The sequence below is a fragment of the Opisthocomus hoazin genome, chromosome 2, assembly GCF_030867145.1.
Source record: "Opisthocomus hoazin isolate bOpiHoa1 chromosome 2, bOpiHoa1.hap1, whole genome shotgun sequence".
In the NCBI taxonomy this organism is placed as follows: Eukaryota; Metazoa; Chordata; class Aves; order Opisthocomiformes; family Opisthocomidae; genus Opisthocomus; species Opisthocomus hoazin.
The window spans coordinates 26,219,984-26,246,250 of record NC_134415.1 but is presented as its reverse complement, the minus strand read 5'-3'; the positions used below and the strand labels follow the sequence as shown (position 1 = coordinate 26,246,250).

Below are 26,267 nucleotides of genomic sequence, written 5' to 3'. Positions count from 1 at the left end.
GGGACATTCAGAGCCAGGGAAGGGCAGGTCACCACGTCACTGCTCAGCAACCAAGCTGCCCAACCAGGCCACGGCTCTGCCCTGCAGCAAAGGCAAAGCCACCAAATTGCCCAAAACCTATGCTTTGATTCCCCCTTGCAACAGGGGCAGTAGCAGGTGGCAACCACCCTTTCACGGCACAAAACCTGCACTAATCCTTGTTTCCCCTCTTTCAGGGTTGCCCGGTCTCTCCCACCAGAGCAGAAGAGACACACAGACCTGACAGTGACCAGTACAAAGCTGCTCAGAGAAGTGGCCTCCAGAGCCTGCTCCCATACAGCCTTCTGCCATCTCATCAGAAGACGCGCTGCACATGTGGGTGCACAGCCCTGTACTCATTTACCCAGCACGTCCCTCACTGCCCTGCAACTGCCTTTCTGGCACTCCTGTCTGTCCCTTAAGCACTTCTGTGAGCCAGCTAGGGTCATTAATGTAGAACACCTTGTGATTAAAGCCTAACAAGTTGCAATACACATTTCCCTAATGAGCCTATCTAACTAGCTAGACTTCTGTTAGACAATACTTTCGCTTCCCTTAAAATACCGATGTGCCAGAACACAGCCTCTTTTCACCTACAAATTGTATTTAAATTGTTTAAAAACCTACTCCTACGCTGTGCTACACAGCCCCACTGATACAAAACCAAGCCACTGTAGCAGCTACCAAGAGGTTACACAAGCCACAGGTGGGTGTTTGGAAACAAACTGACCCCAACCCCGATCCAGCCATTGCTCTGAGCCCACAGCCCAGCACAAGAGCCCCAGATCTCCAGTCAGGGCAGCACCCACCTGCCCTGCGGCTTCCCCAGGTTCAGTCCCCAAGCAAGCACCTTCAGGAGGCACAGCTGCTTCTCAACCATCCACCTCCAAGGGGCTGCAGGCGAGAGTGTTCAAGACTAGAAAAACCCCAGTTCAGACTCAACTTTCCTGAACTTCCTCCGTCTGAGTAGCCAAACCTCAGAGGTCTCCCTCCTTAGCTCCCTGACAGTCAAGTGCCAGGACGCCACTGGCCATGGACTTCCCAGCACCCGAGGCAGAAAAGCCTTGAGACAAAGCTCTTTGCCCAGCTGGCCCACGGCTTCTGCTTCCTCACACAGGGCTGGTTTGCAGGCGCTCCCTGCAGCGGAGCAAAGCAGAAACCAAGGCAGAGAGGACACCTCCAGCCCAGCACCCTCACCAGCCACGGGTGGGAAGCGCTGCAAGAGCGAGCACACCCGCACCGCGGACTTACTTTGGGACACTCGGTGCGCTTCGTGGAAAGCGTAGAGGTGAGAGCCCACGGTGAGGAGCCCGTAGAAACACATTTCCCAGGCCGGCAGCAGCATCGGCCCGGGAGCCGCTGCCCCGCAGACCCCGCCGGCCACCTCCCTGCGGGGAAAGAGAGGGCGGGAGACGCTTTCCCGCGGAGGGCGGACGGGCACCGAGCAGCGGGACACCCCGCGCCGGGCACCGCAGCCGCCGCACGCCGGGCTCCGGGCGCGGGAGCCGGCCGGGCCGGACAGCGGCCACCGAGCGCGCTTCAGGCCCCCGCGCTGCCAGGGCCCTGCGGCGGGGCGGGCTCGGGGCAAGGAGGCGGCCGGGCTCCGCCGGCAGCTGCCGCGAGGGGAGGCGAGCCCTCGCCCGGCCGCGACGACTGCAGAGGCCCCGGGGCCGAGGGATGGGCGCGGCCCAGGCCCGGCGGGGCCCTCGGGGCAGGACTAGGGCCAGGGCCGACCGCGGCTGCTGTCGTTGACCTGGGACTGAAGGAGGCGGAGGGGGGATCCCGCTCCCCCCTTACCTGCGGAGCGCTCCGCTGCCGGGAGCGGCAGCCGCGGCCCCAGGCGCGCCGAGGCGAGGCTCCGGCCCTGCGGCGAGCAGGCGGTGCCCCGGCGAGGGGCAGCTCCGGGCCAAGCCGCCCCCGCCGCTCCACGCAACGCACAGCTCGGCCACCCGCCGCCGAGGGAGGGAGGGCGGGAGCGGGGCGGAGCTCCCCGCCTCTGCGCGCTCTCTGCCGGCCGCCGGGCGGCGCCACAACCCTCCCGCCGCGGCGCAGCGAACCCCGCGGCCCGCGCGGCCTCGCCGCGCCGGACGCCCCGGGGCTGCGGCTCCTCCCTGGAGACGGGACGGGCGCAGGCCCCGCTCCCGCCTCCTCGCTGGCCGCGGCGTGCTGGGAGAGCGGCCGCAGGGCCCCTTCACCGATAAGCGCCGTTGTCCGTGGCCACGAAGCGCTGAGACCTGCCCAGAGCCTGCCGGCTGGCTTCGAGCGAAGGCACGAGCCGGCTGGGCGAGGAGCTCTCGCTGCGGTCTGCGTTTCCGTCGCGCCTGTCGCGACCTGACTGCGGACGCGGGCACCCTCGCAGAGGTGGGGTCGTGAGGAGCGTCCTGGGAAGAGGGTGCCGGCCTCAGTGCTTTGCAGGAGCTGGGACAAGCCACGGGGGTGGCACTGAGGGGACAAGTCCAGCGCTGCAAGGAAGAGCAAAACCACAGACGTCTGCCTCAACGTTGTCGGTCGCTGAAAAGTTGTTCCAAGAGATGCTGTGTAAACTAACGCTGCAGCAAAAGCAGAGGGCTGTGTTCGGACCAAAAGGATGTCCGTAACAGCTTCTCACAGGCCTTTCCCCCCCCCCCCCCCCCCCCCCCGCTGCAGCACACCGATGCAGGGACGCTGTTGGCACCGCGACATAAACTGAGGAGGCAGCAGGTCTGAGGAGCACCACCAAGGCAGGAACGTGGGGCTGGAAGTCCTGGTGCTGACAGCCGCCTCGGGGACCAACCTGCGTTTTAGCGAGGAGAGAGGGTTCCCTCCTCTTGGCACTTCAGACACAACCAGTGAACCTCACTGCTCTTAGTGTGAAAGACACATCGACTTTCCAGCCCAAAAGGTTCGGGCAATTTATGTTCATCTGGCCTCACACCGTGTGACTTTTATGCCTCTCTGTGGCTGACATCTGTGATATCAGTTTTTTAATGGGGGTAACCATAACCTTTTTTGGATGCTGGCTGGCTGGATCTTTAATTTCCTCTTATAAAATAGGGTTTCATTTCCCCTGATCACCTTGAGGCCTTCTTTGCATATTCAAATTCCTGTTTCCTGATCTTTGAAAGCCAGGCTTCTGTCTGATACTCCAGGTGAAGTCTCACCAGTATGAGGTGTCAAGTCATCCCTGTCTGACCCAGACCTGCATCTCCTGGTGTCTCCAAGAATCACATCTGTTCATGAGAGCCATGTGGTGGTCTCTAAGCATTTTGCCTTTTGCCTCCAATTTTTCTTTCCATCTCCCTTTGCCAGGCAACAGCTCACCTTCAGTTTACCGTGTCAACTTTGATAGCCCCTACACGTAAGACTACTGCATTTGGTCTGTGGAAGTGCTGTAAAGTCTCAACGTCAGGTACATTCTCCTCTACAATACCCAGATCCTCTTCTCTGCTGACAGTGCTTCCCCAATTTTTGCCCTCAGCAGGTTAGTCAGTACCTTCTCCCCCCCAAAAATATGCCATCACCTGTATAAAAGCACCAGAACAGCATTCCTGAATTGGTAAAAACATTCCCACAGCACCGCAGCCGAGTTATGGCCACTAAGGGTCAGCAGAGCTTGTATTTTCCTGCAGTTCTGTGGTTTCTGGGTAACAGTGTGAAGTCGGTGCAGGCAGCAGGCCCTCTAGATGGCTGCACAACACAGTGTGCACGCCGGAGCCGTGCTGCAGCTTCAAAAAGCGAAAAGTATAACAAGTTACAGCTTTTACATCCGATTATACTGAAAAGGACATCTTTGTCATTAGTTGTGTGATGACATAGTGACATAGTTACATGGTGAGCAAGTGATGTCATCTACCTGGACTTAAGCAAAGCACTTGAAGCTGTCCCGCACAACATCTTTTGTCTCTAAATTGGAGGCTCATGGATTTGGTGGATGGACCACTCGATGGATAAGGAATTGGCTGGATGGTTGCACTCAAAGAGTTGCGGTCAACAGCTTAATGTCCAGGTGGAGACCAGTGATGACTGGCGTTCCTAAGGGGTCAGTACTGGCACCAGTGCTGTTCAACATCTTTGTCAGTGACATGGACAGTGGGATTGAGTGCACCCTCAGCAAGTTTGCCGACAACAAGAAGCTGTGTGGTGCAGTCAACAACGCTGGAGCGAAGGGATGCCATCCAGAGGGACCTTGACAGCTTGAGAGGTGGGCCTGTGCGAACCTCATGAAGTTCAACAAGGCCAGGTGCAAGGTCCTGCACATGGGTCAGGGCAATCCCAAGCACAAATACAGGCTGGGCGGAGAATGGATTGAGAGCAGCCCTAAGGAAAAGGACTTGGGGGTGCTGGTCGGTGAGAAGCTCAACAGGACCCGGCAGTGTGCGTTTGTAGCTCAGAAGGCCAACTGTGTCTTGGGGCCAGCAGGTCGAGGGAGGTAATTCTGCCCATCTACTCCAGTCTGGTGAGAACCCACCTGGAGTACTGCGTCCAGCTCTGGAGCCTTCAGCACAGGGAAGACATGGACCTGTTGGAACAGGTCCAGAGGAGGGCCACAAACATGATCCAAGGGCTGGAGCACCTCTCCTGTGAGGAAAGGCTGAGAGAGTTGGGGCTGTTCAGCCTGGAGAAGAGAAGGCTGTGGGGAGACCGTATTGCAGTCTTCCAGTACCTGAAAGGCACCTTCAAGAAAGCTGGAGAGGGACTTTTGACAAGGGCATGTAGTGATAGGACAAGTAGTGGCTTTAAACTGAAAGAGGGTAGGTTTAGATTACATGTAAGGAAGAAATTCTTTACTATGAGGGTGGTGAGGCACTGGAACAGGTTGCCCGGAGAAGTTGTGGATGCCCCCTCCCTGGAAGCGTTGAAGGCCAGGCTGCATGGGGCTTTGAGCAACCTGGTGTAGTGGAAGGTGTCTCTGCCCACAGCAGGGGGGCTGGAACTATGTGATCTATAAGGTCCCTTCCAACCCAAACCATTCTATGATTCTATGATATCCAGGAGCCCAAGCATTGTCTGTGATCAGGTGAGCAGCTATTCTTTCACAAAGGTCACTGCCAAGCCCACTGAGCAGGAACACTGACAAACTCTGACAACAGTCCCAGCTGGAAGATCTCTCTGCCTGGACTTCTACATTAGATGATTTCCCCCCCCTTTCCTCCCCCCCCTCCCCTTCAAATAATTTTATATAGTGAAAAATGACAAGAATCTTGATGAATGACTTTGCAAGATCAGCTGTAAACTAAGCTGCTGGACATCACTGCCATGAACAACTACGCATCAACACAGCCCTCAGCATTTTAGATGGGACAAATAAAAAGTGAGTCCTGCTGCTGCTATAGTTACTGACAGCGGAGGAACCTGAGAGCAAAAATCCTAGAAAAGCAGCAGCAGAAAGCCCCACTTCACATTTATCAGCAAGGAGGTTTTTTAAAATGTCTCTTGCCCTGTGTCCCAGCAGCTGACTAGGCCTGGATGCCTCTTCAAGGCATCTGCCCTTTGGGAAGAAAGTGGTGTGATGCTGAGTACATGTGCGGCAGGTTTCTCCGAGGCCCATAAAAGCAATCCACCTTGGGCAGAATGATGATTTGTGATTGTAGAGGTGTTTCTCTGGGGCAAATTCAGACTATCACTTATGCTTGAAGGTTCGCACCACTCTTACCCTCCACCAGAATGGCTGCAGAGTGCAGAAGCAGCAACCTGCCAAAGAGGTCCATCTCTGTCTTCACTACTGGGAGCCAGCAGGAAGGTATCCAGTCTCCGCCATGGCCTCGATGAAGAGCGGAGGGTGCAGTGCCAGCCTCTTGTAGATCGGTTCAAGAATCACTAGAAGAGAATCCACCTCTAGAAGATGTTCATGTCCCCCTTTTTTATTTCCATCTCTTCTGAAGCTGGTATAGCAGCTGAGTTGGAAGTGTTGGGTTTTGACTGTAAAGTTCAAATGCTGTTTGGTGAGTCTCCCTTTCTTTAGCTACAGATGTGATCATTGGAAACTTAAACAAAGGATTTCAGAATCAAGGAGGACAGAGGTAGCAGGACTAAGCAGCCCTTACTATTGCCTTCCTGTGCAAGTTCTTCCAAGGTGAGCTCCTTATAGAACTCTTTATTTCCAGCGCCTCGTCATGGCCTTGGGGACAGGGCAGAGTGGGGCCATAAAAAGCAGTGAGGTGGGCAACTGAAGCATGATGCAGCTGGGAAAGTAAACCAAAGCTCATGTTTTTGAGGAAACACTTTTTTTCAACTTGTCATTTGTTTCACATGCGGTTAAGAAGTCAAAATGAGTATTTATGAATACAACAGTAAAGTCCTCAGGCAGGCTAAAGCATAGGGCTTCTCACTGCTTTCCTGAATATAAAGTGCCCCTGGGAATTACAAGCGGTGCCCCAGAGCTTTCCCTCACAGGTTACTATCGCACAGCATTGAACCAAGCCTCTTGTTTTCATTCACCCTCTGGAAATCACACAGCAATCCCCGCCATGTGTAACACCTGAATGACAGGACACAACCCACTGAGAGTCTGCCAGTTAGAAGTTCAGCAGCAGACAGGAGGACGAGCTATGTATACTTAGAAGAAATCACAAGTATGACAAGAAATCTCCACGTAGCAAAATAGCAGTATTAAAATGGGGAGAGTCAGAAATATAAAAGGTGTGGTATTTACAAAGAGAGCCAAGTGAGTCTTCCAACAGCCAAGTTAAATATGACACAACTGACGTTAAAGTGAACCCTCCCTCCAGAGATCTCAGGCATGGAGTTATGGACTCCAGGGAGACAACGTGCAAGTTTGCCCTTTTCGTCTTGTTTGGCTTGGCTTATTGAAAAGCGAACATTACACTGGTCAGCATCGCAGATAGCCCCATCTTTACAGGTTCCTCTCTCCTCTGATCCCCAACTCTGAAAATGGGTCTTTGTGAAGTGCCAAGCATTTTTTTTTCCCCATCACCCTTAGCTGTATCTATGTAGACATTGTTTATAAAGAGATCCTTGCAATCGCAAAGTCAGTATTGCTGTGCATGCAGATACAATAATTTTCTTGGCTTCCTTTTAATGAATCCCTTGCATCTTTGAGAACTTGTTTCATGCTCTGAAGCTGGAAAATAACCATCATGCTTCTGACTGGGGATTCATAAAATTACTTTTACAAAAAATACAGTAAATTAATACAGTATTGTAACTAAGGAGCTCACTGTTGGATTCATGCTGAACATCTCAGAGGCTTCCTCATCAATACACTACCTGCTTTGCTTAACTAAAGCCCTGAAAACCATGGCTCCTGGTCAGAGCCTTTTAATGGATTTCTCTGCTGATTACCCATTCTTCCCTCCAACGAAAGCAAAGTAATAGTGTAAGCAAAATCATACAGCCTTGCTCTCACCACGGATGTAGAGTCCACTTCTGTACGGTTACCATAGCTGGGGTGAGGTTCAACTGTGCTACCTAGATCATGTCTGAGTCTTAGTTAATCATGCTTGAGTCTTCATTTCAAAGTAGTCACCTATTAAGCACAAAGAGTTTTTTTGTTTGTTTTTCCTACAATACTCCTTAGAAGTTGTCTAGCTTTAAGTGTGAAATGATGTCAGTTGAGGGGACAGTGAGTCAACTGCTACAATACTTTAGCCATCACATTGAAATCACCTGTGATTCCTAGCGAGGAAGTGGATAATCCACTACTGCAGTATTTAAACACCTCAATATTTCAGTATCTCAGTCATCCTTGGGCAGAAAGGATGGTCCAGTCCAAACATGGGAGAAGGAATTCTTCAAAAAAATCCCTACTTCAGGTATTACTTTTCTTACCATTTTTAAGTAATAGTGGAATTAAATTCAGAAAAAAAGGCCAGATCACAGCCAGTTTACTCAATCATAATTTACATTATTACAAATGATGGCAAGACTCCCACCTGAACTCAAACAGGGCAAGTAGCTGACAAAATGTAAGTGATCCAAAAGGTGTTTTAAATTTAGTTATGCTGAGGTTGTAAATCAGATGCAAATCTCATTCTATCATACCGCATTACACACATCTTTTTCAGTGGCATAAGAAATTACTCCTATCTGTGCACATCTGTATTTAATCCATAGCTATATTCCTGAAAACATTGCCTTTTTAATCAGTTCAGTGAATGGAATAAACGTAGCAAAAAAATACATCTCAGATTACTATATCATAATTGACAAAAAATATTCAGACAGAATGCTCTCTCTCCTTCCTACTGAGCAAATTTTCTGAACTCTCCATCTCTTCGCTGTATGAGCAGCCAGTAAAGGATCATTTCAGCTACCACAACCACCTGTGTTTTACAGGTTTATCCCTTACTTCCTATTGTTTGCTGTATCTTTGTGACAGAGTGGGAATACATTCCAGGTTGATTATTTCTATTTGGCAGAATATTTTTCTTTTGTCTTTTTAAGGTCTGTGAAACTAGGAGGACTCAGTGAAGCTGACTGTTCACAACATCACAAATGGAGCCCATACAGCCCTGTCCAGACAGAACGCACAGAGGACTCAGAAACTTCTCCCTCATAGCAATCAGGCAAAGATATAGAACTCAGTCTTTTATGTCAACTTTCTAGTAAAAATATTATTTCTTACAAACATTTCTAAGTGGATTGGGTACATTCTGATGTCTTTTATGAACGGATTTTGCTCCATCTTATCTTCATGAGCAATGCCAATGTTGCCCTTATTATTCAGGCTGCCCTCTCTCCAGGGACTGTCTCCTTATTCCATGACTGTGTGGGGCCTAGTCAATGATGCTGTCATTGCCAGTTGTTCCTTCTAAGATCCACCACAACATACATATTAAAAAGTCACTGAATAGTGAAGTCAACGTGGCCAGTTCATGGCCACAGTCATGCATGCTCCTTGGCTACCTGGTGCATTTGTGGCCTTGTGGCTGCAGGGTCCCTTTTCCTTTACACATGTGCACACTTAGATCTGTCTGCACCTGCCTCCACATTGTATTGTAAATAAAAAGCTTATAGCTGGCTTCCTACCTAAGTACATGGACAACATCTTAAGAACTAAGCTAACATCATATTACTGGCCAGGAGGACCCTTCCTTTAAGGAAATTTCAGAAAACAAATGCTTTTGTATATTTTATCTGAGCAGCTTTCTTGCTTTGCACATTCACTTCCCCCGAATTTGTCTCCATTTTATGTCTCCCTTGAAGGGAGAGTAGTACTCCAGGGTGGGCTTCCAAGTCATAAAAACCTGACTTTAGGATGCAGACATCTTCTGTTTTGCTTTTGTGTTTATGTAATAGGCCATGAACGTATATAAATTAGAAGAAGTGCTCTGTCATACTGGAAGCATTTTTTAGACTGTTCTTGAAGTGATGCCTTTCAATAGGAAAAAGAATGCAAAAGCTCTCTTCGTGCCTGTGCAAAATACCAGCAACATCTCACCCTTTGCAGATCATCTCTTCATGTAACGGTGCTAAAATATTAGCAAAAATTGCACGGAACTCATAAATATTTACAGCTATTTGAAATGCCAAAATGTTGCTCTGTGACTAGCACAAATCAGCTGAGTAACATTGTGTACAATAAAAAAGTGGGTCACTGCCAACTGTGGCTTATAACTGCAACATGATTTGCAAATACATCAACTTGCTGCCTCAGGACAAGGTGCTGCTTTCAGTGCACAATGTCTTCATTGACTACTGTAGATCTGGATTAGGTTTCAAACCTCACATCTACCATGAATTGCCATAATCTTCCTGCCTTAACGAGAAGAAGATTCACCTCTTTAAAGCCCCACCTTGGCATGGAAAATGAATCAAGGACCAGCCCATCCAAACAATGGAAGCCCTACAAGACAGATCATCCTCTAGGTTGCCTGGAGGAGACAACAGGGAATCACCATCTCTGGACAGTGGTTTACACAGTTGAATCAATGGAGATTTAGTGCAAAATACAAATACAATTGTATGTAAGACCAAAAACCAGAAAAATCCTTTCCCTCTTGAGTCCCAGATACTAGGTACAGCACCACAGTTGCATTTTTTTCTCTTTTTTGCCCCCCCTGCATTCTTTTTTTTGTCAGGTGATAGCCCTTCCATGGAGAAGTGGACAGCTCTCTTACCCCACCTCATTGTTTTCCATGAGCTCACTTCTGTTGTGGAGACAGGTGGAAATTCTGAGGCTGAAGAGAATACAGTATCTGTCACTCACACATCCCGAAGTTTGCTCTGAACTTTAGGTTGTTCCAAAGGGGCCTAACCATTATATTTTAAATCAAAAGTGGTGATGGCTGCCTTGAGGGTGTGGAGAGCTGGACCTGCTCTGGCTGCTGGGGCAAGCAGGTTCCTAGCAGCCGTTGGGGAGTGCAGAGGGACTGTCACTAAACTCAGAGACACCCTACGAGTTTTCACAGTACTCCTGGGACAGAGGGAGTCTGCACAAGAAATAAAGCAGAGCTCCAGGTGCCTGAAGATATTTTGGGTCGAACAGGGAAATGTTAGAGCATTTCAGCACTGCTGGTTTTAAGTGGCAGTGTTCAGGTAGGTACCTCCAGTTTACACAATTTCTGTTTCAGATGACGGTCCTTCTTTGGAATTAGCCCATCATTCAACCGACTGTTCACAGCCTTTTCTCTAGAAGGAAGTTTCTAGAGGAAGGGTCAGACAATAGCCCTGCCTCAACTAGCCTCATCGTTCAGAGTTGCAGCCCATACATAGAGAGCAAGGCTAAAAAATAAAGGTCTTCTATTCCATTCATGGTTGAAACTGCTTTTTGTTTCAAAGTGTAGTCTTTGAGAAAACTCTGCCTTCTATTGCCTTTTTTTGCTACTCACATGGTCTGCTTGGTTCTGCTCCAGACTTGCTGCCACCTGATCCATGGCTACTTTGCAAGACAAAAGAAAGACACTTGAGCTGCAGTGCTGCTGCTGACCCACACTCAAGAGGCAAGTGCATGCCCAGTATGACTCTCGACTGAGCTGTCAGTTTGTTTTCAGCTGAAACATGCTGTGGACATTTTGAATAAAATATTCTTAACAATATCTCTCTTCTCCATTTCTATTGCAACTTTCTGTCCACAAGGAAACAGTGGGGAGCATTTTTGGTTTCCACTTTCTATAGCTTTTTCTAAGGAAACGCTATTGTGGATTGCTCTAAAAACACAGTTGTAGGTCCTGCGGTATGAGTCAAGCATTTAATCTGTCTGGATTACTTTATAACAGAGTGCAGAACACCATTCTTATGAGCTGTTTGTATTGAACCTCAGATTTAAAAAGCACTTTTTGTCACCAAAGTGTTTTCCAAGCATTAGTTTTCCAACATCTTGTAAAATTACTCAGCAAAACAAAGTGATATTATCACCACTTTACAGGCAAACTGAGGTGAAGAGATCAAGTGATTTACCCAAAGCCTTGGACAGAATCATAGTCAGAGCTGGGGCTGGGAGTTTCAGATTTTGTCTTGTGCTCAGAACAATACTTCATGCTTCCCCTCTAAAGACTAACTATTGCCAATAATAGTCTGACTTTATCATCCTTCAGAGCACGCTGCAAGGCACATTTGCTTTCCTGAACTGAGAGAAGCTAGGAGAATGGCGCTGGTAGGAAAGCCAACAAGCCTTCATCTGCTGGGTTATTAATGCCTGGGCGATGCCTGCACTTGGAGTAGTCTATCTGGATAATTGTGTTTCAAGAATGTGCTGGGAAGTGCTTTGAGAAAAGCGTTCCTTTTTAACTAATGAATGTTTACAGAGAAAAAATATGTTAAAATAATGCAACGGTATTCTTCACATAAATAGCTACTCTCATTTATGTCCATTTTCTGAAATGAGGGAAATCAACAGAAAAGAGGCAGATGAAACAACTATAAGTATGATATATACCTTCTTGAAGGGCATAAATGAAGAAATTGCTAAGTTATTATAGCTTAAAAGCAAGTAATTTTGGGGGGTATTTTCTGAAGAGGAGAGAAAATAGGTGGAGAAGTATGATATTATGGTAAAAACTGCTTCAGGAGGATACTTATATTCCCCTTCTGAGATGCCTGCTATCTGCGATTCCTCAAAACATTATTGTAAAATGAGAAACATTCACTACAGCCTCAGAAGACTTTAAAAATTCGCACAATGTTTCAAGAGGATAAATGTGACCTATTAGTGAAGAATACTTTTCAACAGTAATTTTCAACAAATTGGTTTGTTTTCCACTACTGCATAAGATCAGCATCTTTTCTTTTTCATTAGAACTAGTCAATTTTTGAGGCTCTGAGTGAGGGAAAAAAAAACCAAAGAAAGAACAACATAATTTTTAAAAGCAGCTTAAGTGCACATAGTACAAATTTTGATCATTTTCTACTCTGTTACCATTTTTATTCTTGGTATTGCTCTTTCTGTGGAAGAAACCAGCAAAATCCTGTTTAGTACTAATACCTTTTTCTAGTGTCCTCTGTGAATCCCAGATGTTTAGCCACAAACTGTGCAGGAGCAAAAGTCTGTTTCCAAATGACCTTTTTTGATTCCCATTCAAAAATCTGCAGTCGCTTAAACCTCGCCTGCTTGACAGTGCACACACCCACACAAACAGGACATTGTTCTCTATTCATCATGCTTGAAAACCATGTCTGAACTTGTGTGTTAAAAAAAAAAATCATGTGGACTTAGCTATGGGATACATATTTCTTCGGTATGGCCTGCAGCATATTTTTTGTTAACAGAACACAGAATAGGTGCAGTGTAGTTTTAAAAATTAGGACAGGATAATGCCACTTTCTCAGGGCAATGCAAGAAGTCCTGCAGCTGGGGGAGAGCAGACAGCAGGAGCCAGTAGCACCAGGGCAGGGAAGCCTGTTTAAAACATTGACATGTTGTTCAGGAGACTTTGGTCAAACTGGTAGAAGCACCACTTAGTCTCATGGCTGCCCTCACGTAACTGGTATCAGCCTACAAGCACAGTACCACCAAAATTGGATATGATCTTCTCTGGGACATTTTCTGCCCCTCACTAACCCTCTGGCAGAGAAACAGGCCTGGAGAAGTACATAACCATTGCTTACTTTAGACTACACTTCTCCAGATGAATTACTTCCCGGCTAAGACAACTTTTTCCTAGGTATGAGGGAAGCTTTTTTCGCATGTTCAGGTAGGAACATCACACAGATCCACATTACACTGTTTCATATATACAAATAGATCTGCTAAGTGAGGAGCTGCTTTTCTTCACTTGGACAGACACTCCTTAACTAAGGAAAAGTTATTTCTTCACCTGGCAGCCAAGAGGCATGTTTCAAAAGGCACACTTCTATGATGGGCTTCCAGCAATGATGAAATTACTCTTTAAGAGAAAAAGTCCAGGTTCATAACAGTCTACAGGAGCCTCATTTGACCATGTCTGCCTTCTTAAGGGAGTTCACTTTTGAACTGGCATAGTACCAAAACAATTTGAAGGTGTTAAACGGCTGCTCTCTGTCCTCTATAAGAGGTAACTCTCGTTCACCCAGCAGTCTGTTCTCCCTTGGATATCAACGCACACTGCTCTCATAGGGAAATCTGAACTCTCTGTACACAGCTACTGAGGAAAGCATTCTCATCCAGTTTCACCCTAATACACACACTGTACCCAAAACATCTGGTCCTTCTGCAGAGAATGAGAGCAAAAGTCTTCTGTGGCTACTAGGGACCCTTTAGTCTCCAGGTCAGAAAATTATTCAGATTAATGGAACTTGAGAGTATGCTCAAGTGGTTTGCTGAATAGGGCTGATTTGTTCAACTGAGACTTCTGTCTTTGAAGAAAGAGTCAATGCTACCAGCCCAGGTCTCCCAGGCAGCCTTACAATAACAAAACACGGAGAGTGTTCATTAAGTAAGAACATGAAAATACCACCAGGTGAGTAAGCAGATTGCGGTTTCAATAGTGTTTTCATCACAAACATTGTGAATTTTTTTTAATTATTGTGAAAAGCTCTTTGACAGTGTAATTGTAAGTAAATTGTTCTCTACAAAGCTTTTTTATTTATTCTTTACAATTTCTATCATCGGATATTAGCCTCTTCAAAGCAAGAGCAACTTGTCAGAAAAAAATGCCTGTTTCAGAATTTAATGAGAACATTTATTCTTTCTTTTCTCTGAAGAGGATTATAATTTGATGGGTGAAATATAGAGAATAATTAGTCCCATTGGAGAGTAAACTCCAGACAATATTTTCTCTTTTCACAATCTGAACTAGGTGAGCAGGATTTGGTTTTGGTACACCAACCAAGAAAATTATTAATTAATTGCAAAATCTTTATTCTGGCAGATGTGCTAACCTTAAAACACCCAGCTTGGCTTTCAGATCCCTGGATCTTCTTCTAAGAAAGAGGTTATAAAAATTCTTCTTTCACTATTGGGTTCTGGATATCATCGTTATTTTACAGCCAAAATATTCAGGGCTCAAACCAGCTGTACGGCTGGGTAGGCAAGTTAGTCCCTCTGTATGTGAAATGTCTCTTGAATTGTCTGCAGAATGGTTTTTAGCACACATGAATTCAGATGCTCTGTCAGTATCAACCTGCACAGCACTATGGACATGAACTAGTTAACACTTTTGTCCTTTAATCTCAGAATCCCTAAATTAGACATAACACGGCCAAGGGATCACAACAGATTAAGGATGAAGAAAGACGCAGTTAGAATAACGAAGAAAGCAGAAGAGGGGCTCCTCACACTGTTTGTTTCAGTACATGTTCATTTTTAATTGAGAGCAAATCCTTTAAAGTGCTGATGAGATTTTTTTCAGGGCACAATCTGTGGGAATGGGTAGAGCTGTTCAGGAGAAGGGACAGGGCGAAGACCGAAGCTAAGGTGGTCACGCATTACTGGCACCACAGGCATGAGACGAATAAGACAAGGTTGGTGTCAGCATAAAACAAATTGTTGAGGGCTGGGAAACCAGCTGATCAGCTCTGCAAGGGAACTGATCTCCATGTCGGGGCTCTCGTCATCTCGGCTTGCAGCTACATTTGTGCAAAGTTTATGCTGGTCTTAGAGGCCTCTGGTAAATCATCTGGTGTAATCAGGTGGGATTTCAGGTATCAGTATGATCAACAGTGGGAGAGGGTGAAGCTAATGTGACACAAGCAGCACACAGAAGCAGATACCTGTGACACTATCCAGAGCCCTTCCACGCAGGCTTTTGGGAAAGGGCTGGGGAAACTACACTGGAATTTCTGAGTCTCGTTGTCCTGATTCACAGCCCAGGACTCACTGCCAGACTTTCAGGCTTGTCTGGCTCCTAAAGAAGCCTCTGTCATCCTTGGTATATGTTGAAGTAATCTATAACAAAATGTGGTAACAGATTTTTTTTTCAGAGTGGGTATTAATGTGGAAAAATGTCTGGGTAGGACATTAGTCCCCTGGGAAATTATATTCTGGACATTATAGTTCTGAGATCATCCCTTTTTGTTATCAGACTTTGGCCCTTTGCCTTAATCCTGCAGAGGCTGGTTACAACGTGAGAAAAGATTACTTTTGTCTCACACACCCCACGCCCTCAAAAATCACAAAACAAACAACTTTCTACTCCCAATTCTAAAGGACAGGGGGCTAGGAAAGTGAGTTTCAGGATAGCTGCCCATTTCCCTCTGTGACTGGAAACTAATTGCTGCAACCACAGAATACAAAATGAAAGGGAAGCAAGACATAAAAATGCAGGCACTAACAGTCCTGGCTGCTAAATTAACAGAATCATATTATCTGTCTGTGAGACCATGTTGAAAACTTGCTATATTCTAAATCATGCTCTTTTTTTATGATGGGTTCAGGCAGCATCTTGCTTTAGTTTTTCACCACAGACGTCAAAAAATAAATTATTTAAACCAGATGTATGATATTTGTGCACATTTTAGGGCAGCTCCGATTTAACAGATGCCTTGTATTAATAATATACAGTTGTGACAGGAAATGTGGCTTAGGTTCCTGGAAAAACATAAAAGCTAATTCCATTACTCCATTTCATGGTGCTTTTCCTCAAATGCTAAACTGGTTTTGATTATACTGAAACCTTATAGTGAGAAGACTTTGTCAAGAGTATTAACTTATCAGTGCTTATCCTCCTTCCTACACATCTCCTCCTGCTGACCTACATTCTGGGCTACCTGTGAACAAGCCAAAAACATACAGACAAAATTGTCCTACAAGACCTGGTAACGTAGCTGAGTCCTTTTACTAAGACTATATCAATTATTATTTTTTCCTTGGAGATAGTGTTCTGCTTCCCGTTCTCTTTTTATTCTGCCTGACTAAAAGCATTCAAGCCTCTTTCAATTTAACAAAAACATTTCAACAACAACAACCCCCCAAAACCTCTTATTCTTAGTAACTAGACAAATCACGGTAATTGATCTCTAGAGGGAGTTTATTAAAAGCCTAAGCACAGACACTTTCCAGAACACTGCTGTAATAAGCATGAACTCAAACAAATGCTCATTTTGCTATCTGCAGTTCATCACTTAATGCATTTTGAGCAACTGACTTGAAAAGGTTTTTTTCTAGGAAAAGGGAAGCGCATTGTGGTGGATCAAGAAATAATACTGAAGTGAATTCAACTAAGTTTATCTTCAATGCCAGAAAACTTATACTGTTTATAGATCATTGTATGTAAACAAAAGTTTAAGAATGTTACTTCCAATATATCTAAATACATGTATTTTTCACCAGCAAACTTTAATAAGTCCTGAATTCAAGAGCATTAGTCTGATGATTAGCAAGCTATTTTATAGCCAAAGAAGGATCAAATATTTAATTGATACCTGACTGTAGAAAAGGATAATCCAGACAACAAGAAGATATGAAACAACCCACACCACAAACACAGACAAACATCTACAGCTAATATTGTGTTTGGAGCAAAAGCAAATGTCTGGAGATGAATTACAAAATTAGAAAAAGCTGAGTTTAATGAGAGCTTAACTGAGATGCCCACAATGGAAAGAAAGTGCTTTGAGGTTTCACAGGGCTCAACCTCTCCCCTCCAAAAATCTCTCCATCAGGGTATCTAATCACAGCACACTTAACCAATGAAAAAACTAATCTGAAGCCTTACATCAAGCTTTCATTATTTCATCGTGGTACAGTGACACAAGACTGGGATCTTCTGAAAACTAGTGTGTAATTCCCACCCCCCACCGAGGTATCACATCCATGTGTGGATTTGTCCTTGCCCTCTCAGCATTACAGTATTTGTCACAGCACAGCTGATTCCTGTCAGCCTAAATGTTTGTTGTGGCTTGTGGGATCTTAAAAAGTTCCAGTATTAGAGCCTTGGTTTTGACCTACACCTTAGCCTAGGTGTTAGGTGAACAAACCTATGAGGCACCCTTAACAAACCCAAGGCTATCTTTAGAAATCTGGGGATGAATTTACTGTGCAGCTGATTAGCATTCACATGTGGCCATGGTAGTCCTCACAACAGTAGTATTTGGGAATATCATTTGAATCACATCAGGAATTATGTTTACATACATTTTGGTTCAGGCAGATTAAGAAATGTCAGGAAAAAAAGATTCCCCCTCTGAACTGGTTGAGCAAACAGGGAATGAAAAAATCTGTTTATCATTCTGAAATGTTTTCTCTACTGTTACTTTTCTTGCACACTTTTGGTAATTTATAATAATCAATAATAGTTTTCTGAATCGTTCTGAAGATTTTCCTCTGCAAACTGTGCTTTTTATTATCTATCTTGTAGCACCTGAAAGTGCAGCAAGTGATTTCATAAGTAAACAAGAGTCATGCTCTCCGCTGCGAAGAATTTTTGGTCTAAAAGGGAATGTCAATAGCTGAGGAGTACAATTTAACCTTGCTCAATTTGAGTAGCAGTAAATGAACTAAACTGATTTTTTTTCTGGAAAATGTACCCTGAAGTCCCTGCTGAGGCCACAGCTGTTTAAAATACATGTATGTATTTATTTATATATATATATGTGCTTTTTCAAGAATTCTGCTCTACTGCTTCATTCCAGAGCAGTAGACAGAAACAATGTCCCTTAACTATACTTCTGTAGGCCTGCATCAATACAGATCATAACAGAGCCTGGATCCTGTACCCACCTTAAAATCTTATGATAAAAAAATGAAGATTCTTATAACAAGAAATTAATGGAATTAAATGTACTAAATACTGTCTTAATTCTGATTGTAAACATTGCAGAGGAAGATTATATCAGATACTGGAGAAACAAACACACAAAAGTTGAAACTGGAAAAATTCAGGTAACAAACTGCAAATTAGCAGCTGTAAGGAGAGTTATCTCTTGGGTCAACCCTCCACATTACTGGGGCATGCACTACAACCCAAAATCCTTAAGCCAAGACTGAATTGCTTTCTTAGAGTGTACATTGTCAGATGACTGCAAGACAGCTTTCACCAGGAAAACCTGGTAAAGTTCTGGAGTCTGGGTAATGCAAATGATTAGATTAAATTATTGTACTGGTTAAGTCTAGTCTTAAACTACATGACATACCAAAAATGATGGAATATAGACATTGAGGGAAAAGCAAAGTATTTTGCATAAGAATATAGAAAATACCAATGGAAAGGAGGGCAGTATTTCAGCAAAGCCATGGCTTTGTCTAGTCAAATCTTGAGAAGTGGATGGGCATACGGCTACAGCCAGTATTTTTAAATATGGAAACCTGTTCTTACAACTTCAGACAGTGTTACTAAGGGAAAAAATATCCTGAAAAGGCACCGTATGCAATTTGATAGGTAAATGTCCATAATAAACATGTCAATGAAGCTAAAGGTTTGAATACCTGTGTTTGGTGTGACATCAGGCATTTTTATCTGATTCCCACTCCATGCTCTCCCTTATGTGGAAAGACACATGTCCAGCATAAGACTGAAACTGGATAGACAAAGACTTCCTAAACGTTGTAGTCATGTTTGCATAGCTGCACTGCTCTAATAATATGGCTGGACAAAACTAGACACCCTCCTGGGCCTGACTACAGCTGCTTTTGGTACGACACTGCAAGCATGGAAGAAAGAAGAAAAGTATATAATGAAGACCCACTCGTATTTCTTTGGTGCAAGATGCTCCCTCAGCAGGCAAACTGAACAAGCATACGAGCAAAGGATCAATCACCACTAAACCCGAGATGCACGTCTGTGTTACAACTGTAGCGTAGTGCAGAGATGGCTAAGCTGGCTTCAAATGAGCTCGCTCAAGTGCTGGACATGGTCAAACTGCAGGCCTGCCAAGAAGTGGGGTAAGCCCTGTGCTCATCTCCAGGCCACTGCAATTAAACTGATCCCAGTATCTGAGTCAACTCAGGTATTTCCACAACACACTCCAGACTGAAGTGCAAGCATGTCCTTTAAAGTGAAGAACCGGTCAAGGCTAAAAGAAGCTGAGAACCTCATCAGCACAAACATGGAAAAGAGCTGACTTGACTAATTTATGTACAGTTGTACTACTGAAAGTCTAATTAAACCTAACACTTTGGAAAGGTCAATAAACACTGTTGCATTTGGTGGATGTCCATCCATGGCTACTGAGATTTATTAAGAAGCTTAGTTTTTCCGAGAAAGGATTACCAAAGAGAGGATACTGCCAATTTTTTATGTTTTACAAAAACAGTGAGTCTAAATCATTAGATCATAGCATTCTATTTCTTCTGAAAATTCTGCTTTTCTATAAAGGACCAAATTATATTTCAAACCCGAACAGTGCTTACGCTAATATAGAGGCTGAGATTTTTAATGGGATCTGATCACGCAGTATGATTTGAAAGGAAAGCTCTGGGAATTTGGCAAGGGTACAAGCACAGTGAGCTCCTGTACTGCGATAATGACAGTGTACAAGCAATCTCCTAAGAGTCACCTGAAGAGTTTTTGATCTGGAAAAGACCCATATCAGGGCATGTGGGGGGACACTTTGGGGTGTATGTAGGATTATCTGACTGTTTTTTTTCTGGGCACATGTAGAATTATGTATAACATGCAGCCAAAAGGAAAGTTAGCATAATTAAGGAATATAAAATGTTACTTCTCCTTGTATTAGCCTTGATGGATTTATTTGACTATTCCATCAAATTTGGTTAGAGTCCCTCCCTTTAGAAGGGGTAAATGGAACAGATATACTTCTGGTAAGAAGTCTTGTACGTGCATACCCAGTACCCTGGATACTCCTACAAAGTGTTGTTTCTTTTGCAGATTTTTGCTTCCATTGAATCCTTGGTCAGGAGAAGTACCAGAAGCTGCCATTTAGGAAGTGATGCAAAGTGCACTTCATCCTTGTTTCATATCAATTATAGACTTGCTATGCAGTCTTCAGGAGCTTTTAATTTTTATTTCATTTTCTGAAAAAAAATTATGGTTAACAGGTGGAAGCTAATAGCTTCTGACAGTATGTGCTACATCTGAAGTTTTTTGCTGTGTGCACAGGCATTGCCTGTTAAACAACATACTAAAAGGGCCCAATTCTCTTTTTGCATCTGTACGAGTCATGAGTAACACCAAAGAAATGAAACTCATTTCCACAATACAGAGTTGGCAACTACCATCTCTTGGTGGAGTGGTTGTTTGTATTTCTACAGCCTTTTTCATGTCCCATCCTCAAGAGCAAAGACAGGTCTGTGAACACAGTGACTTTGAGCCCTGCAAAACTCCATGAAAAACTATTCAGCATGGAGATGTGGATACAATCTCTGGCTGAAGAAACCCCTAGCTGCAGACTTTCAGAAATTGGAAGGGTACACTGAGAGAGAGACTGAATGCCTGTCTAGTATTTAAACTTTTTACCCAGAGCTGTCTTATTAGCCCATATTGTGTACAAGACATTGGAACAGGCAAATGTCTGGTCTAACTCACTACAGCTGTTCTTAGGTTCAAAGAGAAGGGAAGGTGTCCCATCTTTTACTCAATCGGATTTGCATCAAACATGAGAAAATGTGTAATTACCTTTCATTCTGGTTTCATTTACTATTTCAATCCTTCACTTTTCTGCCTGTGTGAAGCTTAATTAATTGTCTTACAGAGGCAAAGTGAATGTGGTATCAGTGCCATTGACCTCTAGCTCCTTGCTCCCCTGGACACATACTCGCTATTTAGCCTCCCAAATATAAGTTTTTGGACAGAAAAGTAGTCACAGTCTGCCATAGCATGTGGCTCTGAAATTACAGGTACAACTTAGCCATAATGTCATTTTGTATTTTAGTTTTGTATTGTTTATTTAGTTTAACTTTCCAGAGTTAAGTAATGGGATATAAAAGACTAGTCTGTCCTGGGAAACAGAGAATGAAACTTGCAGGGAGCTCCATGTACAGAGTTGATGGTGAAGATCTCACCATAAATCCTAGGCAGACTGGGTAGAAGACTGGGTGCTATCTAGCCACATCTTCCTTCTGGATGATGGTCGATGAGTCCCTCAGAACTATGCCACAAAAATATAAACAGTCTATGCTTTAATATGAGGCCTCATGGTACAGGTACATCTCCAAACACAGCAGCATGAAGCTAGGAGCAGGACCCTGCATAGACACGCTGTGCCTTCCAGGTCTCTGCTCTCCCCACAGAGCCCCTCTCTACTCCACAGTACAAAAAGGGTGTGCATATAGTCCCCTTCATTTAGCCCCATGCCTTGCAGTCACCATCACTTTACAGGATCTAGCAGACAATGTCCTACACCAACTTCCAGCCTCTCCTCTGAGATGGAGCAAGCAAACATCACTCAACCAGCTGACAATGGGGAGAAAAAGCTTTGATACACCGACTTAGTAAAACCCAAAGTCCTGGTTGCAAATCCACTGTAATCCCATGTTATCAGAAGGAATTCCCACTTGTTTGAGAATCAGGAAGCTTTCTGCTATGCTATTATCCTGCCTAACATGCATGCTTCCCCTGCTGCTTTCCTTGTCTTGTACAGTACTGCAGCACGTGGAAAATCATGAAACTGAACGGCCGATAACATCACACCTTTAACAAACTTGCCGCCTGATGGATTCCTGCCAGAGACTGTGTTCACTGAGCAAGGTTTAAATTTAGAAAAGCAAGCACATAGCTTGGCTGAAGGGAAAGTCATCCAAGCTCTCAACATCTTTGCTAAAAAAAAGTGTTATTATTCTAGTCTATAACCAGAACATGCTATCATGGTATATCATTAGGATATGCGTGAAGAAACCAGAAAAGCATACGCATGGCAGATACATATATGCATGGCAATGTCAATTTAAGATAGAAGGGGAAAAATACTTCTAGGGATTCAAACGTGTCCATTAAGTTAAAGTATCATCTGAAATTTGAATGAAACTCTGCTGGAGTGAAGCTGAACAGCTGCCATAGATCATGAACCCTAAATGCAGCACATAACAACGAAAACTGTAACCTCATTGGGAAAAACAAATTAATAAACATATGCCACCATAAATGTTTTTAGAAGTCTCTCTCTGCCTGCAAATATTGTGCAGGCTCCTAATCACCAGAAGAATGGAAATGGCTCTTTCTTTACACAAGGCCCTTCAGTGCTCAAGTCTGCAGAGAAAAAAGACCAGTTCTCTGAGGAGGATCAAAGTTTGCCAGCCAGACCTCTGGTTTGGATTTATTCTCTTTCATCACACTCTTGTTCCAGCTGCTTGTTCAGTCAAAGTGACCCCCTCCTCCCTCATTACACTACCTGTTTTCACGGGAGACACACTCTCTTAGCCTAGATTCTCTCTGTTTTGTACCAAGCACCTCTTTTTACCTTCCCTTCTCATTTCTCCATTCCAGTCTTCAGACTGGACTCTCACCCCTGGCACGGAATGGCCCCCTCGGGCAGCCTCGCTCTGCAGTGCTGCCATAGAATCATAGAATCACTAAGGTTGGAAAAGACCTCTAAGATCATCCAAGTCCAGCCATAATGCCATGGGGTCCCTCACCATGCCGTCCCCTCTGGATGCTGCCAAACGCAGCCCTGCTGCCTCTTTCCTGCCACAGCGATGGGCAGCAATGCAGGAGGAACCCATGCCCAACAGGATGCCAGGTTCCCTCCCTCTCTCTTCCCCTGCTTGCAACCACACTGGCTGGGGGCCGGGAGTAACATCGAGCAGCCTGATGTGCCCCTGCCACCTCTGCCTTCTGCAAGGGCCAGCGGCGGGCAGGCCTGCCTGCTGTGGGAGATGCTGCTTGCAGGGACATCCAGGCTCTGCACACACACTGGAGATGTCTGCAAGTGTATGTGCACTTAGGGGAGTTCCTGGCTTGCTAAGTGGCCCACAGTTTTATCATGCTTATTCTGAGATGAATTAACATGAAATTCCCAATCCCATTGTATTTCACACTGCCTGTGGAGAGAACCCCCAAACAAGCTTATTTGAAGCACTTGTTTTGTCTATTACTTATTTAGCTGTCAGTGACAGAGAGAAGTCTCAGGGAAAATGGTATTTTGCAGGAACTTGGATTTTACTTTAGCCAGTTCTGACAAAATATCTGAGTGAATTTTAGCCTATTGAGCCCTCCTTCCATATAAAAAGAAATAAGATTATTAATAGAAAATAGTTTTAAAGCATGGTCACATAACAACCCATGTATAAAGACCATATAAAAAAAAAATCCAGACATCCTTTAGTTGTGGTGGTTTAATTTCTGGAAAAATTTGTGTGTGTGTGTGTTTCCAGTTACAAGCCAAAAATCCACATTTCCACACTTAGGATATAACAAAGGCCCCTGAAATTGAAACAAAGGGACAAAAGTGACTTTCTTTTTAAGGATCTGGTAGTTGACAGGGAACTACTATGGGAAACAGATGAGAAACACAGACTCCAACCGAGCTGCGTGAAACAGCCCGTCCCTGTTTGTGACCAGACAAAATGGCAGGCACGTAGAGCTTCTCTTTCTTTTGGTTGCTTTTTCTCTTATGCTCTATTTTATGATCCTGATACAAATTGCAAGGAATTCTTTTGGCTGGGGGACTATCCCATCCATACCTACGCACGGTCCATACACCCTTAAGAGAGGCACGGCCGGCCTCGCAGCCGGGCAGAGTCAGCGGGCACTCAGCCCCGCGCCCAGCCCAAGCGCATGGCTGGGAGGAAGCACGCTGCAACCCGTGTGCGAGAGAGCACAAGGACACAAGGGAGGACAGTTGCAATAACCTGGCCCACGGAGAACTTAGAGACATTGACAACCAGCTGGTCACCGTGAGCTGGGTGGGACTGGTTCCCACAGAGTTCCTGAACAGTTTTTTTTAACAGGAAAGCAAAGTAATGTCTATTTTTGCCAAACAGTTTAATTGAAAAAGGAAGAAACATCAGTTTTACAGATTGTTCATCCAAACACGTTCTTCCCTGAAAAGCACGTACCATCTGCATGCTTTAACATGAGTCACCAGTGTCCTGCTATGTCTGGAGAGCGAACAAATTGAAGAGCCAAATCTGTTTCAGAGCAGTGGGGAGCAGGCAGTTGCTAAAGAGATAGGTTAGTGCTGGCACAGGTTACCAAAGGAGCAATTCCTGTCCTTGTAGATGTTTAGGAACAAATGAGACAGCTGCTAGAAATGACAGGCAGGTGGAAATCAGAAGGAGGGAAGGACCATATCTTGCAACCTCTTATGGTTCTACGTAGCAATGAAGAGACCCTTCAGGAAGACACTTTGCATTTCTTTATCAGCCACAAGTGAAAGGAAAAAAAAAACCCACTTTCTGTTAATTTACTATCAGCCAGAGCACACAGCAATAACTCTGACTTTGAGTAATTATTTCTGCTGTTACCCAGAAATTATGTTCATGGGGCAAGTTTGTAGGTTTTCCCTACATTAGATTATGCTGCTACCTGCCTGTGTAGTAACTCACTCTGATGGAGTAATATAACGTACGTTAGCAGACCTGGCCTCCATCTAGAGTTGAGCATTTGAGAGCTCTGGGCAATTACAGCAATTCAAATAGAAAAAAATAAAAAAAGAATCCTTGAGAGTCTAATTGATAAGGGAGCCTTATTAACTAGTATGAGTAGCTATGAAGATTTACTATACAGAAGAAGGTCCTTGGTTTTGTTAACTGGGTAATAATGCAGCAAAACCTTTGGATCTTGGCCTATGTATATAGCAGCTGGACAGTTACAACATCAAGGATTTCAATGAAATATTTGCAGGATCACTTGACGCTACAGATGTTGTTAATGTTCAAGTGCTGCAATTATAAACTAATTGACATTTAAGCAATGGAATAAATTGCCCTCAGTGTATGTGGGATGTATGACCAGGTATGATTTACAATAATTATAAAGTAGCTTAAGTCATAAATGACTTGTTTAAGGAATTGTTCTTTGGAACTTAATCCCAAATAATTTTTTTCTTTGTAACTCTTGGTCACCTGTTTCTGTCAGGATAAGGAAATTACGCAAAAAAAAACCAACGCGATGAGCTGATAGAAAGGTGTTGCTTTGCATAAAGATTTTAGCAATAAAAGATTATTGATATTGCACCCTGGCTTCTGCAGAAATAAACCAGTGGGGTTTTTCATCACGACTTCAGAAATACCTTAAATGTGAGTGGCAAGAGATGAAACTAGGAAAAAATCATAGATATTAGTTGGGTTTTATCTAGTCTCAGTCTCTAATCTGGGAGTCCACATGCTGGGTCCATGAATTCTAACAGAGACTAACACTGTGTTTTTCATGAAGGAGCTGTGAAAACAAGTGATAGTCTGTTGTATTCAGAACTGGGTGGTGGATATACCTGGAAAGCGTAGCTGGAGAAGCCTGCATATGGACTTGGGTTGCTCTATCGACCTACTTACCAGCTTACTGTGGACATATCATGACCTACTTCAGAATTTGCACCATGCTTGCTTAATGAATTCGCACTTTGCAATGGAGGAAAAGCCCATGCAGCATGATATAGTGTATAACAGGTAACCGATGAAATTTAACAGGTCTACAGGAAGACCTGCAAGCCAGATGGGAAGGACATCCAAGAATACAGCCAGATCGCCGAGATAGCTTAGTGGCACAAAAGAGTAACCTTAGTTCATGTCTTCCCTCATCTCCATGAGTCTTCATGTCTGCTTGGCTTTCAGAAATCCTCATTCCCAGTCTTTGAACTTGTTCATGGTTTGTGGCATATGTTTTTTATGCAGAGGTTAAGTTCCATATCACAGGAGGACCGGCAAGCTGGAGGTGCAGCGGACCATACTCCCTCCAGGGTAAAGAAAAAAGCTAAAAGATCTCAGCCATCCTACAGCTCCTGCCCTAGAAAATATCCTCTTATCTCAAGGGAGAAGTTAGGAAACTGAAATGGTCCAACCAAACAAAGAACTGTGTCATGAGTAAAAGCTAAAAGAACAGGTGTGTTCACCAGCCATTGCTGAA

At 44.4% G+C, this 26,267-nt stretch overlaps 1 protein-coding gene across 4 annotated transcripts in view; it reads right to left on the bottom strand.

Moving 5' to 3' along the window:
* HHAT (hedgehog acyltransferase) overlaps positions 1-26,267 on the bottom strand; it is a 195,648-nt gene that overhangs the window by 161,405 nt on the left and 7,976 nt on the right. For 2 of the 4 annotated variants that reach the window (XM_075412932.1, XM_075412934.1), the window contains exons 1-2: positions 1,816-1,871; positions 1,270-1,406 (exon numbers count right to left, since the gene is read on the bottom strand). The exons of 1 other annotated variant lie outside the window; for it this stretch is intronic. In XM_075412932.1, the coding sequence (XP_075269047.1) occupies positions 1,270-1,363 (94 nt within the window). In that variant the 5' untranslated portion in view covers positions 1,364-1,406; positions 1,816-1,871. Of the gene's footprint in view, positions 1-1,269; positions 1,407-1,815; positions 1,925-26,267 lie in introns of those variants that run through there. One more of the 4 variants, XM_075412935.1, reaches the window with a different exon arrangement.